The 14,512-nt window shown below is 36.5% G+C and overlaps 1 protein-coding gene across 1 annotated transcript in view; it reads left to right on the forward strand.

Moving 5' to 3' along the window:
* The window catches only part of CUL1 (cullin 1), a 76,115-nt gene that overhangs the window by 25,883 nt on the left and 35,720 nt on the right, over positions 1-14,512 (forward strand). Inside the window, exons 2-6 of the mRNA XM_058532234.1 lie at positions 5,369-5,543; positions 7,663-7,830; positions 11,305-11,355; positions 11,570-11,660; positions 12,624-12,787. Of these exons, the coding sequence (XP_058388217.1) occupies positions 5,369-5,543; positions 7,663-7,830; positions 11,305-11,355; positions 11,570-11,660; positions 12,624-12,787 (649 nt within the window). The remainder of the gene's footprint in view (positions 1-5,368; positions 5,544-7,662; positions 7,831-11,304; positions 11,356-11,569; positions 11,661-12,623; positions 12,788-14,512) is intronic.

Consider the following 14,512-nt stretch of genomic DNA (forward strand, 5'->3'; position numbering starts at 1 on the left):
TCTTTGTTAATTTAATAGCTGGAGATTAATATATTGCCCAGAAACAGGTCAGGCTGAACTAGATAACCTAAAAAATTCTCTGGAACCAAACAGCTAGAACTGGGTGCTAGGTAGAAATTATGAACCTCCGTATGGCAGCTTGTGGATTTGGGTACAGGGGTGAGCTGGAAGACAGGCCACACAGAAAAGGAGACAGCTGTGTGCTTGGGCAAGGAGAGGGTGGAGCTGCCGTGTCCACAGAAATCTTTAGTGAAAAGGCGAACTGGGAAACAATCCACACAGTCTCCCAGGGGGGCAACTAGGACAGTGGTTTGAGCTGAGTTCTGGATGTGAGGGGAGTGGGAAAAGACTGTCTTGAGAATTTGTCACCTTGGGTGTGTTTGGGGTTTTAATTTGTATTACCAGCTTGTTGGGAGATTTCCCCAAGCTGGGAAATTAGTGTGAAAGCCCCACTGAAAATGAGTTATAAAAATATAGTTAGAAAGCAGAGGAGTGTCCACTAGAACAAGTCAGCACATAGAACAGACAGCAGAATTAGAGCCTCAAGAACTTCAAACAAAAGGTTCTTCAGAGAGCCAGCCCTGATGGCCTAGTGGTTAAAGTTTGGCGCTCACTGCTTAGGAGGCCAGGTTTGCCTCCCGGTCACGGAACCACACCACCCATCTGTCAGTTGCTGTGCTGTGGCGGTGGCTCACATAGAAGCAGCAGAACAACTTACAGCTAGGATATACAACTGTGAGCTGGGGCTTTGGGGAGGGGAGAAAAAAAGGAGGAAGATTGGCAACAGATGTTAGCTCAGGGCAACTCTTTCCCTGCAAAAAAAAAATATTCAGCCTCAAAGGTTTAAAAAGAAAAAGATTCTTTAGAGAATGTCTCTTAAGTATGTTAAAAACAATCAGTGATATAAAAGAACAAAACACTATGGAAGATAAGACACATTTTAAAAAGAAATAGGGAAATTCTATAAATGTAAAATAAAAGCATTAAACAGCAAATTTGACACAGCTCGAAGAGAATCACCTAACTAGATGGTAGATCAAGAAAAATGAGAAAGTTTAACAGAGGTAAAGGGATGGAAAATAACTGAAGATCTCAAGTGAGGTATGGAAAGTGACATGAAAATGTTCAATATACGTGTAGTAGAAAAGCTGGAAGAAAATAGAAAGGAAATCAGAAATATTCGAAGAGGAGATAACTCGGGAATTTACCATAATTGGTGAAAGGCAAAATATTCATGTCAAATTTCAAGGTAATTATTGCAAGAATAGAAATAAAATTTATAACTCCAACGTAATCAAAGAACTACAGTGGAATAAGGAAGTTATCGATCTAAAAGAAGGGAAAAGGGGAGAAAACAAGAAGCATGGAGAAAAAGAATTAAAATAGAAAATGCTAAATAAGATGGTAAAAGTTAATTCAAATAGCAATATAAAGCAGTATAATCTTAAAACCAAACTTGCCTGTAAGAGACTATCAGACTCCATTTTTTTTTTTTTAAAGATTTTTTTTTTCCCCCCAAAGCCCCAGTAGATAGTTGCGTGTCATAGCTGCACATCCTCCTAGTTGCTGTATGTGGGATGCGGCCTCAGCATGGCCAGAGAAGCAGCGCGTCGGTGCGAGCCCGGGATCCGAACCCGGGTCGCCAACAGTGGAGCGCACTCACTTAACCGCTAAGCCACGGGGCCTGCCCAAACTCCATTTTTTTTTAAGTGAATTTTGCTGTGGTGATTTACAAGAGATGCACCAAAATATAGAGACATAAAAGTTGGAAGTTTATAAAGAGGAAGAATGTAGGTATTTGAGGTAAATTCTAACCAAAAGATAGGAATAACCATATTAACATCATATATGGTAGATTTCTAAGGCGCTATTGTTAGGAATAAACATGGTTACTTCCTAATGATAAAAAGAACAATTCACCAGGAATATAGTTCCAAATTGGTATAATTGTTAACAGGGCCTCAAAATATATGACAGATATTTTAGAGAATTTAAGAGAAATTGACAAAGCTATAATGGCGATTTCAATAAAAATTTCTCAGTAATTAATAAACAGACAGATCACTAACAATATAGAAGATTCAAAAAACGGAATTGACCAGCTTGCTCTGACAGGTCCCTGTATCTAACAATTAGAGTGTGAACATTCTTTTCAAGCACTTATAAAGAAAATCACATATTCAGCTACAAATCCTCATCACATTTTAAAGAAACTGTATCAAAAAGATAACATTCTCATTAATTTTAAAATGAAATTAAAGGGTTTTTTTAAAGGTAAAAAAATAAACTTTGGAAATGTAAAAAAATTCTAAATAAGTCTTAAGAGAACTAATAATGGAAAAAAGAAAATATAACTGAATAAGGAAAATACATACCAGGCTTAGGTGATGCAGCCAAAGTGGTGTGGAGTAGAAAATCTGTAGTTTTAAATACTTACGTTAAAAAGAACAAAGAGAGGGGGCTGGCCCGGTGGCGCAAGCGGTTAAGTGCGCGCGCTGCGCTGCGGCGGCCCGGGGTTCGCTGGTTCGGATCCCGGGCGCGCACCGAAGTACTGCTTGGTAGGCCATGCTGTGGCGGCGTCCCATATAAAGTGGAGGAAGATAGGTACCGATGTTAGCCCAGGGCCGTCTTCCTCAGCAAAAAAAAAAAGAGGAGGATTGGCGGATGTTAGCTCAGGGCTGATCTCCTCACAAAAAAAAAAAATAAATAAAAAAAATAAAAAAAAAAATAAAAAGAACAAAGAGAGGAAATTACAAACTAATCCACCAAAACAGGGATTTATAGAAAGAGAGGAAATGTAAAGAAAGAAGTAAATTAAAAAGAACAGAAATAAAGATACAGTGAGGAAAATTAGTAAGGCCCAAACTGGTTCTTTAAAAAGACTAATAGACAAGCCTCTGGCAAAATTAATCATAAAAAGTATTTAAAATAAGGGGACAATAAAATAAGCTGGTTTTGTTTTGTTTTTGTTTTTTTGAAGAGACAACAACTGGACAGTAGACTTGAAAAGTTCACTGAAGGGGCCGGCCCGGTGGCGCAAGCGGTTAAGTGCGCGCGCTCCGCTGTGGCGGCCCGGGGTCCGCTGGTTCGGATCCCGGGCGCGCACCGACGCACTGCTTGGTAAGCCATGCTGTGGCGGCGTCCCATATAAAGTGGAGGAAGATGGGCACCGATGTTAGCCCAGGGTTGTCTTCCTCAGCAAAAAAAAAAGAGGAGGATTGGCGGATGTTAGCTCAGGGCTGATCTCCTCACAAAAAAAAAAAATAAAAAAAAAAAGTTCACTGAAGTGGACGGTTTTCTAGAAGTAGCAATACATATAGTGGGGAAAGGATAGACCATTTACTATGTAGTTTTTGAACCATTGCTTATCTATGCAGAGGAATATGAAATTACTTTTCTTCTTCATACTATATACAGTTTTACTCAAGGTGGATTAGAAACCTCAATGTGAAGATCAGATTTAAAAGAAAATACAGTAGAATCATGTCAAAAATTGGGACCTGCCAAAATGATCATTAGCAGGGCCTATCAACAAGAGAATAGATAAATTATTGTAAATCTACATTGTACAGTATCTTACATACAGCTGTAGCTATCTCAAATGTTAGAAACAAATGGCAGAAGCAAATGTACAACATACTACAGTTACAGTTAACAATTGTAATTACAATTTGTGTACTCTAAAATCTGATAACATGCAAAATAATTTCACGTGTAGTTACATAGTAAAATGTAAAAACGTTCACAGGGATGATATACACCAAATCATTGGGATTTTAGCCTCTAGGGAAAAAGGAAAGAGGAGTGGTATTAAGGAGAAGTACACAGTGTGTCAATTATAAAATATACTGTTTCGTTTCGTAAAAAGTTGAGGGGAGGATTTGGATGGAATGAGACAAGCATGGAAATACAGTAAGATTTGTCCAAACTGGATCCTGAGTTTACGAGTTTGTTGTATATTGTAATCTGTGATTCTCTCTACATTTGTTTGAAACGTTTAATAAAATGATTCATTGTTTTAAGGCATAGTTCTTTTGTTACTACTGAGGTTGAGGTTTTTTTAGGTTCTTGGCTACTCATACATATTTCCTTTAGCTTTTGGATTTTCTGTTGGAATACTTTGCCCATTTTTCTGTAGAGATTAATCTTTTCATATTGTTTTAAATTACCTTAGTTTATTAAAGATAGTAACTTTGTTAAAGATACTTTTTACTAAAATATTTTCAGAATTTCAGATTAAGTATTTATATGACTTCACTTAGAAAGGCCTTCTCTAACCTGAGATCAGGAAAATGTTCATGTGTATTTTCTTTGTTTTATGGTTTGTTTGTATATTTAATTCTCAATCCATTTGTAATGTATTTTAGAATATAGAATATTTTTTGAAATCACCTCTTGCCATAATGCCATTTATTGAATAATCTATCTTTGCCCGCTAACTTGAAATATCTTTATATAGTAAGTTCTTAAATACACCAGAATATCCTGTTTTGTTGATTTTTCTTTCTGTCTGAATCAGTGTCTTTCTATTAATTTTATCAAAATAAAATACAAATAAACTGAAATAGTATTAAAGGTTATAACAAAATAGAGTGGTTCTCCGCCTTATCACCCGATGCCCCTTTCTCTATGCTGCTCTCTCCCCAGAGGCAGCTGTCTTAGACTTCAGCTGTTTCTTTGTTCGTTACACCTGTCTGTCCTCAGTAGTGTGTGTGTTCTGCCCTTTGGGATTGATCAGTTTTAGACATCTGTGACTTTCTCTTGTAGCAAGAGGACTTGGTCTCTTGCACTGCCATTTCTTCTGCTTTTCTTCCTTCATCCTCAAAGTACAGCTTTGTTTAAATCCATTTATAAATAATTTTAAAATAAAATTTGGTTATTTTGATATTTATAATGTGTGCTTCTGGAAATATGCATAGCTAAGCATTGTAATAGACTGTGGTTATAGCTTTTTGTTTTTCCTGAAATAGATAATTGCTTTTTTCTTTTCATTTGCAACCTTTCCTTTGTACCAATTGCCAGTTCTTTTCATGCCTTCTAATACACTCAGGATAATTTTCCACAAGGTAAACGCATTAGATGATCTAGAAGGTCTAGTGTTTTCTTGACGACCTTCTTGCAGAATGTTCCATCCTCCTCGTGGGCTGGCTGCTTTCTAGGCCTGCGGACGAGCTTGTGAATGAGGCTGGTTGATGTTTAGCTTTATTGGTATGTGAATGGGATCTTTTTTCCGCTATAGTTTTAACAGGTTTTTGCTAATACATTGGAAACAGTGATACTGAAATATTTTATGAGAAAAAGTATATTTGTATTAATCATTGTTGACATTGATGATAATGTACACTGATTTCCTTAACTTTTCTCCAAGTCACGTTTATAACTACTGCACAAGTGTTCACCAGTCAAACCAAGCGCGAGGGGCTGGCGTCCCTCCTTCTAAATCAAAGAAGGGACAGACACCTGGGGGAGCTCAGTTTGTTGGCTTGGAATTATACAAACGACTTAAAGAATTTTTGAAGAATTACTTGACAAATCTTCTTAAGGTAAGACGTTTTACACATAGCCTGAGCATTTGTAATAGAAGGTAAAAAAGTAGTAGTGAAATGAATTCTAGCTGAAATGCTCAATCTTTCACTGTCATTTGTTCATTTTGGCATTGCCATGTGCATGAAGAGGTTTTGCTCTTGCTTAGTCTTTTACCTGTTTTGAAGATGAAACCTCCATAAGCCATTTTCTGGTTTTCAATTTGTTAAATTAGAAGTTTTTGATAGCCTTACATCATAATGGTACTTTCCTTAAATTACTAACCATTTTGTATTTGGTTGTTAGAAATTGATGAACCTTTTAGTTTAAAGCGTATTATGAACGCAAATTACCTATATTGTATTTTGAACCTAGTGTGCTGTTCGGTATCAAAATGTGTAAATGATCGTAAGGTTATCCAGCCTTTGGTAATCACATTTTTCTAATATAATCTTGCCTTTTACACATGGTCATGTAGTGTATTTCAGAACTATGATGAAATTGTGCCCTTGGCTAGGATGGGTTTCACTACGAACATCCATTGCCTTCGAATGTGGGTTCCTCCTGCTCCGAGCCTTTCTCTTGGGCAGCGATGGAGTTTTTCCCCTTCATCTTCTGCCTTTTTCTTCCTCAGTCTCCATCCTCTGTAGCAAAGGCAGTGTGATGCCTTCCATTCAGCCACAGGATGGGCAAGGGCTCCTTCACCTGGTGCAACACATATTATATAGAGTGAGTGAAGACATCTATACTCTCTACCCTGGGAAATTTGTGCTCTCTGTGTACATATTTCAGAGATTTTTGATTTACACAGATAACAGGCAAAAATTTCAGCATGCTCCAAAATTGTTTTTCTTAATATATTTTACAGGATAATTGGAAGCTTAACATCATTCTAACAGACCACAGTCAATTAACCACAAATTGTGACTAAGATAGTATTTTCACATCCCCTAAACAGTATGTCTTGCATTAATGTCTTACTGAAGCCACTGTGTCCTTCATATTTTTATTCACAATACTTTGTAAAGTGAACACTGTAATTATTCTTTAGTATTGTAGTGAAGAACAGTACATTGTGTTGTGTAAAAGTATTGATAGCTGTGCTATCAATGATATTTTTGCATTTTAAAAAAGGAATAGCTTAGCTTTACGTTTCGTAGTTCACTTATTTAAATTTAAATGAACAAAAATTTGGTTGTGTCAAGATATGATCAGGTTTTCCTGTGGCTTGTTGGGTCGCTTGTGTGCCGTATATTGATGGAGCTTCAGTTCTGTTAGGCCTTCTTAGTCTGCACTTGAAGACACCGAGGCTGAGCAGCGATGCCGGGCTTGCCCAGGCACTGTGTTCCTGGAGGAGCTGCCGCCCTCCTGGCTTCGCCGTCAGTGCTTTTCTGCTACAGCACATTCCAATGATCCTGCAATTTAATGCTCGGTGTTTGAAGGGTGCTTACTTTGTAAATGTCATTACTATGTAAGAAAAAATTTCAAATTAGTTTCCTTCAAATGAAAGTTTGTGGTTTAAGTTGTGGAAATCTCAGTAAAAATAATGTTGGTAAATGTACTTTTTCCTCATGAGGTCTTGTTAAGAAATATTGTACCGTTATGCTTATTTTATGTTTACAAAAATGCAGCAGATTACCACAAAAAACTATAAAGTTTTATAATTTTAAGTAAATTTAATGAAGGACAAAGATGCATTAAAAAAACTAATAGTATTGGCCCCACGGTCTAAATTGTTAATAGGACATTTCAATTAATTTTTTAACAGAGAGAAAATATCAAAAATAAGGATGATTTTGAGCTAAATTTCTTATTTGTTGATAAAAAGGAATTACCCTCAAATTCTAAAAGTTCAGATTCTTTTTATGAGCGTATATGCATATTTAATACCATGAAAAAAGTTCCAGTTTGAGATAAGAGAATTTTAATAAAAATTCTTTCTTTAGTCCTCACAAGCTATATTCTTGTGAGAATTTGTATTAATGAGCATGTTTTTGTATACAAAGTAATTTAAAGAATTCATCTAAACCATACACATCAATATATTTTAATGCAATAGATTTGTTTTTGTTAACGTTTATGTTTAATTTATCATGTGACAAATTAGTCATCTTACAGCTTTAGTTAACTTGTTTTTAGGATGGAGAAGATTTGATGGATGAGAGTGTACTGAAGTTCTACACTCAACAGTGGGAAGACTATCGATTTTCAAGCAAAGTGCTGAATGGAATTTGTGCCTACCTCAATAGACATTGGGTGCGCCGTGAATGTGATGAAGGACGAAAAGGAATATATGAAATCTATTCTGTAAGATTTTTTTTAAACACTTTTCAAATGTGTATTTTCTTAGTGATACATCATCCTTTCAGTAAGGGGATCTAGGCAAATACAAAGCTATTTTCAGAATAGTAGGCTAATTTCCTTTGATTTAATTTATCAATAAATGACCTTAAATACTTTGTGGCAATAAAGGAGAAGAATCAGTAGACTTGAGTTCTAAAATGCGACTTGTACACTTCTGCATTTACTATTAGGTTTCTTAAATTATTTGACCAGCTATGGGGTTTCTCCTGGAACTGTCCCAATTTTAGCACCGAAAGTCCTGTGTCCTGGGGGTGTCAGGCAAACCGGGTCCCTTACCTGAGACTCAGGCCGCAGTGATAAGCCCTCGTGGTCTTTTGTGGTCTGGGAGACTGCTTCAGGCAGAGGACTGTGTTGTGAAATTCCATTCTGCCCTCTCACTTTACAAAGTTACATTATGAGCAATGATATTTACAGGGTTTAAAATTTTGAGGGGTTTTTTTAGACTGTTTGAAAATAGATTTTGAAAAGGCAAAATTTGAAGTGTTAAATCATCTTCATTAATATGTTTCTTCAGGCAAGGAAGCTTTTTCTCACCCCTTGGTTTTCAAAGTGTGGTCCCCAAACCTGCAGCATTGTTGTCACCTGGGAACTTGTTAGAAATGCAAGTTATTGAGCCTCAGCCTAGGCTTACTTGGTTAGAAATTCTGGAGACGGGGCCCAGCAGTCTGTGGTTTAGCCCTCCAGGTGATTCTGATGCACGGGTCAAGTTTGAGAACCAGTGTTGTAAAGCAATTAAGGGAGGACTTCAAACAGTGGAACTGTCTGTCTGTCCGTAATGGGCTATCAGATACACAGACCTTTTTTGAACCAGTGATATTAAAATGTCAAGTTCTACATAATGAGATTATCTCCATGTCCAAGAATGTTGCTCTAATAGCAATACTTTGTTGCTTTACTTTTGAAAAATTTAATTAAAAGAAAAACATAATGTATCATAGATGCATGACATTTTATAGCTCAATTTCTGTACCAAACTGTTATTGCTTCATAATGGTACTTGTTATATAGTTTTAACAAAACTTTCTAGATTTAGTGTTTTGACCTGAGCCTTTTGTACTTCCCCTTTTCCACTTATAAATGCTTTATTGAGACTGAAAGTTGTCAGTTTAGGAATCAGCATAATTTTGGTTGATTTCCTTTTGGAAGCCCACTCAACCTAAAGCACCGCATATACCCAATAATAACATCACAGACTCCTAAAAATCGTTAGAATTTTTTAACATTTTGTGTACTACATTCAATAATAGTTAAAGAAAATATAAAGAAGTGCAAGTATACTTTACAGAGTATGTTTTTCAAGATTCAACTTTTATTTTTTTATTTACTTTCAAAATTCATACTTTCTACATCCTTAAATGCTGTAGTTACTATTTGGAAATAAAACATGCAGCGTAAATTTAGCAAAGGCCAATTAGTACTCCTATCTAGAAACAGTATGTCTTCTATGTGCTCTTCCAGTGAGCCTGTTGAATTTGTTTCAAGTTCAAATATCAGTCGACACGATGGAATAGTTCTTGCACAATGATCTCTCACTATATTTTCCAGAATCTCCAGAAGATGGGGTTGCTTTGTTACAAAATATAAAGTTTTACTTTTTTCCTAATAATTCTTTCTTCCTTTTTAATTATAGAAAATTGTTGATTTCCTTTCAAGTCAACCAGAGGACATAAATTAATTTCATTATTGATGTACTGAAGTGATTCAGCAAGATTTTTTCCCTGACTCGGTTCCTCTGAACTTTCTGGTTTACCTTTCGTCCTTCTGTCTTATCTTGCCCAGCTCTTCTTCCTTCAAAGTGACAAATTATCCAGACTCAAATTAGAGCTGTCTGTGGCTGTCTTAATTTAGAAAAATATTTGGAAAAAAGTTATTTTTAAAGGTGTAGTGTGTGTTGACTATAAGTTCATGGCCATGACGTTGCGTTTTTCCCACTGCCTCACTCCTGCATTAAAGAGGTCTGAAGAGTCAGAGAAGAATAGCAACAGAGAATTTGCACAGGGAGAAGTTATTTTCAAAACAGTCCCCCCAGGGTTACATTTCTCCTGAAAAATGAAGCCTTTCCTTTCCAGCATCTTTTTGGATATCATGGTTTCTTATTCTGAAATCTTATTTTTATTCTGATATTAGACTTGAGTATATTTTGTTCATGCTTTACTAAAAATATTTTTCTCCTAGATATTGCTTTGATGCTGTCTTTTTTTTTTTGGTAGAAATACCACTCAGTGAAAGTTCATTATGTAAATTAAGTTTACATATAATCTTTTCAGAAATATATATCTTACATAAACCTAGATTTATCTATGGTAAATTTGGAAATAATAAGTGATAGCATTTGTGTTTAAATGAGTTTCTCAACAGTTGTATTTGAGTGTTAAATTGTTATAAATTTGAACTTTACATTAACTGAATAATACCTCTGTCCACAAACAGTGTAAAAAACGTGTATGAATTATAACATGTCTCTTTTGGGGAGCATTTCTGTAGTAAGTTTCTGATGTAACCTCTGTGGGAATTTTTTTTTTTTTTTTTTTTTTTTTTTTTTTGGTGAGGAGATCAGCCCTGAGCTAACATCCGCCAATCCTCCTCTTTTTTTTTTTTTTTTTTTTTGCTGAGGAAGACGGCCCTGGGCTAACATCGGTGCCCATCTTCCTCCACTTTATATGGGACGCCGCCACAGCATGGCTTACCAAGCAGTGCATCGGTGCGCGCCCGGGATCCGAACCAGCGAACCCCGGGCCGCCGCAGCGGAGCGCGCGCACTTAACCGCTTGCGCCACCGGGCCGGCCCCCCTCTGTGGGAATTTTAAAAAACTTTAAAAAATGCATCATATGCACACACCAACACATGAGTACAAGTAAAATGGGAAATTTGAATAATTTATGTCTAATAAACTGCATCATTTAAAGTGTATAATAAACTGCATCATTTAAAGTGTACAGTTTAATGCATTTACATTTGAATATGTGTATGAAACATAAATCACCATAATCAAGATACAGAACTTGTTAGATTTTTATAGTCTATTATTTATTTTACTGAGTATTAGGAAACCATGATGATAAGTGGAATTATCTTCATTAAGTGTGTTAGATCAAAAACTGGGCCAGGGAACAACTTTATAGATTGAATCCCCTGTTACCCTTTAAGCTATGTATGTTCTCCTAAAATCCAAATTTTCTCTTTATCTTAACTATTAAAATGTGAGCTTATAAACATTGTACTTTGATGCCTCTTGAAGTTGATAACTCAAGAGAGTGGCTTTTTGATTTCATCATAGTGATAGATTTTGACCAAGTTATAATCTAGTAATATTGATAAATATAATCTGGAATTCAGGCTATTTCCTATGACTTCAGTCTTAGAAAAAGATGGTAAAAGTATAGACATTTTATGTTTTTCCTTTTTCTTTTCATCCAGCTTGCGTTGGTGACATGGAGAGATTGTCTGTTCAGGCCGTTGAATAAACAGGTACCTACCTGTGTGAATGTGTATATGTTTTCCTTCTAAAACCCCTTCCAGAATTCATTTCTTAGCCATTGTCTCCCTCACTTCTTTGGACTGTCCTAAGAGTATCTCTCATCTTGCATTATTTAATGGATTTAAATGTTTAAGAGATATGTAGTAATGTAATACATGCTGTGGTCTGGAATGTACATATCTTTTTCCTGTATCTTTTCTAAAGGTAACAAATGCTGTTTTAAAACTGATTGAAAAGGAAAGAAATGGTGAAACCATCAATACAAGACTGATAAGTGGAGTTGTACAGTCTTACGGTAAATACATTTCCCTTTAATTTAGTCAGAGTTTTCATATCAAATGGCAATTATAACAATGCTCTAGCAGATTCAATTTCAGATATTTTAATATTTTCGAGAATATTGGTAGCATTTACAAAGGTCCACATAATTCTCTTTAAGTCAGTTTGTTTGTCTTTGAATTGTTTGATCTTTGTGCCTTAAGGAGATTTTGATGGACTAGACATTTGAATTAGTTTATTTTATTTATTTTTTTGTATGAGGAATATCAGCCCTGAGCTAACATCTGCCAATCCTCCTCTTTTTTTTTTTTTCCTTGCTGAGGAAGACTGGCCCTGGGCTAACATCCGTGCCCATCTTCCTCCACTTTATATGGGATGCCGCCACAGCATGGTCTGACAAGCAGTGCGTTGGTGCGTGCCTGGGATCTGAACCGGCGAACCCTGGGCCTTCGCAGCAGAGCGTGTGCACTTAACCACTTGCATCACCAGTCCGGCCCCTGAATTATTTTATTTTTTGCTCTCATACTGAATTACTGGATATATAATATGATAGCATGTCATTAATGGAGCTGAATGATAACCAGAAATCTATTATCAGCTTAAAAATTTGAGATTGAGTAATATAATGTTTTAAAAACTTAGGTAGTGTTGTATTTCTTTGAAAGTTTAAAATTAGCCATTTTTATTACTTTTAAGTTTTTAGAAATATGAAGATTCTTTAAATGAACTTCACGATAACTTTGAAGTATGCCTGGCCATGGGTCAGAATTACTTGCTTTTATATGTCTTAGATTTGTTTTCTTTTTTCTTTTATTGAAACAGTGTACTTTAATACTAGTGAATAACAGATTTACCTTATGCCCTGCCGTTTCACATTTACCTTTTAAGCATAACTTAAACTGAATACTACATCTAAGTCTATTCTGTAAAATATAACAGAAAATAGGATAATTAACATATAGCTCATATTTATTTCTAGTGGAATTGGGGCTGAATGAAGATGATGCATTTGCAAAGGGCCCCACGTTAACAGTGTATAAAGAATCCTTTGAATCTCAGTTTTTGGCTGACACAGAGAGATTTTATACCAGAGAGAGTACTGAATTCTTACAGCAGAACCCAGTTACTGAATATATGAAAAAGGTAAGCTTAAATATAGTGCTTATAAGTAGACAAGTTAAAATAGTTACTGCTACTCAAATGAATTGATTCTTTTTAGTATATGCAACTTTCTTCACAAGTCAGTTCTCGGGCAGTGTCATCCTGTAGTGTCGGTAGCAGGTGCAAATGCTTCTCCCAATTCACCAAGAAGCTTTTGTGAATTAATTTGATAACCATGGCTCAGTGTCCTTACCTGTTCTAAGGATGTAACTGTAACAGCTCTATGACTTGCATGTTTTGTGAACTGTCTGTCCTAGAGTGTATATCTATATCTAACGGGAACCACAGTCTTGATGTCAGTGAGGAAATAAGTTTTTAAGAAACAAATGTTATCAGATTTATAGACTTCAAGCTTTTGTTTTTTTGCTTCTGAAATATCCCCATACAATCTAGAACACAGCCTTCAAGTTTGTATCAGAGGAGAGGTCCTTCTGAAACTACCGGGTCTAAATCCTAGTATAGGGGAAGATCCATGAGTGGTCTCTGTATCGTAAGTCTTTTTCTGTACTAAGTGATGTTATAGTGAAGTTCTAGTGTCATTATTTTTTGTTCTCTTTCTTGGGAATATAGATATCCTGAACTTATGCTCTGAGGAATGGCCTAGGTCAGAAGTCAGCAAACTTTTTCTATGAGGGGCCAGGTAGTAAATATGTTAGACTTTGTGCGCCCTGTGGTCTCTACTACAACTGTTCACCTGGCCGTTGTCGTGCAGAAGCAGCCATGGCAACATCTAAACACCTGAGGCTGGCCGTGTTCCAGTACAGTTTTACCTGCAGGCAGGATTTGGCCCACAGCTGTCGTTTGCTGACCCCTGACCAAGGTGTGCAGGGAGATTCCAGGGGATCTGGAGCTGACTGTGTTGATGCCTGCTTTGCCCTTTGTTCTCTATTTGCTTGGAGAGCGAGTGGACTGCAGAGTCACTTCTCCATATGCTGAAATGGAAAGTCAGTGAGTCAGCTCAATAAGAGCAACAGCTCCCCTCTCTAGCCACGTAGAGCAAGTTCTGCACGATTCGTTTGTGGTGTTCCGGGGGCATTTTCCCAGAGGAGCTGGTGATTATAGGTGGGCCTCAGAAGCTTGAAGTTGAAAGTCCTTGACAAATCAATTTCAGATATCTCAAAACCTAATGAAAACAGAACTCTTCAGAAGTATTACACTTGGAATAGTAATACTTCTTCGTGTATATTTATCGGTTAAATTAGCTTTTGATTGCCGACCTAGAACCTAACCAGCTCATTCAGAGTTTCAAACAGCTGCCTCACAAATGAACTTTTGAAACATAATCTGTTTTGAGCCTTAGCATTGCCTGTTATTTCATTTTTTTAGTTTGGCAGTGTAGTTTTCATAAACACATCTTTTATTGAACTCTATTATATTTGGTGATTCTTTGTTTTAAAAGTGGGGCCTTTTGTCAGGGTACACATTGACAAGAGTGGTGCAAGCCTCTTCTTTTTACGGACTTCTTAATGAATTGCGGTCATCTCGGTTATCTGCGCTGAGGAGGGCGGTGGTACTCTCGTGCAACGAAATCAACTTTTTAGGCCAGAGCTACATGAGCACTCCCAAAGCAGGGAAATCTGTCTTTAAAAAAAGGCCTGGAACTAAAGGCAACTTGAGAAGCAAAGATTTCCAACGGCCTGGATGTTTTCAGCCCAGCATGAGCCTGTCTTCAAGGGAGCAGCCTGCTTCCTTCATTTTGGTTCTCTT

This window comes from Diceros bicornis, chromosome 3 (genome assembly GCF_020826845.1).
Source record: "Diceros bicornis minor isolate mBicDic1 chromosome 3, mDicBic1.mat.cur, whole genome shotgun sequence".
Classification (NCBI taxonomy): Eukaryota; Metazoa; Chordata; class Mammalia; order Perissodactyla; family Rhinocerotidae; genus Diceros; species Diceros bicornis.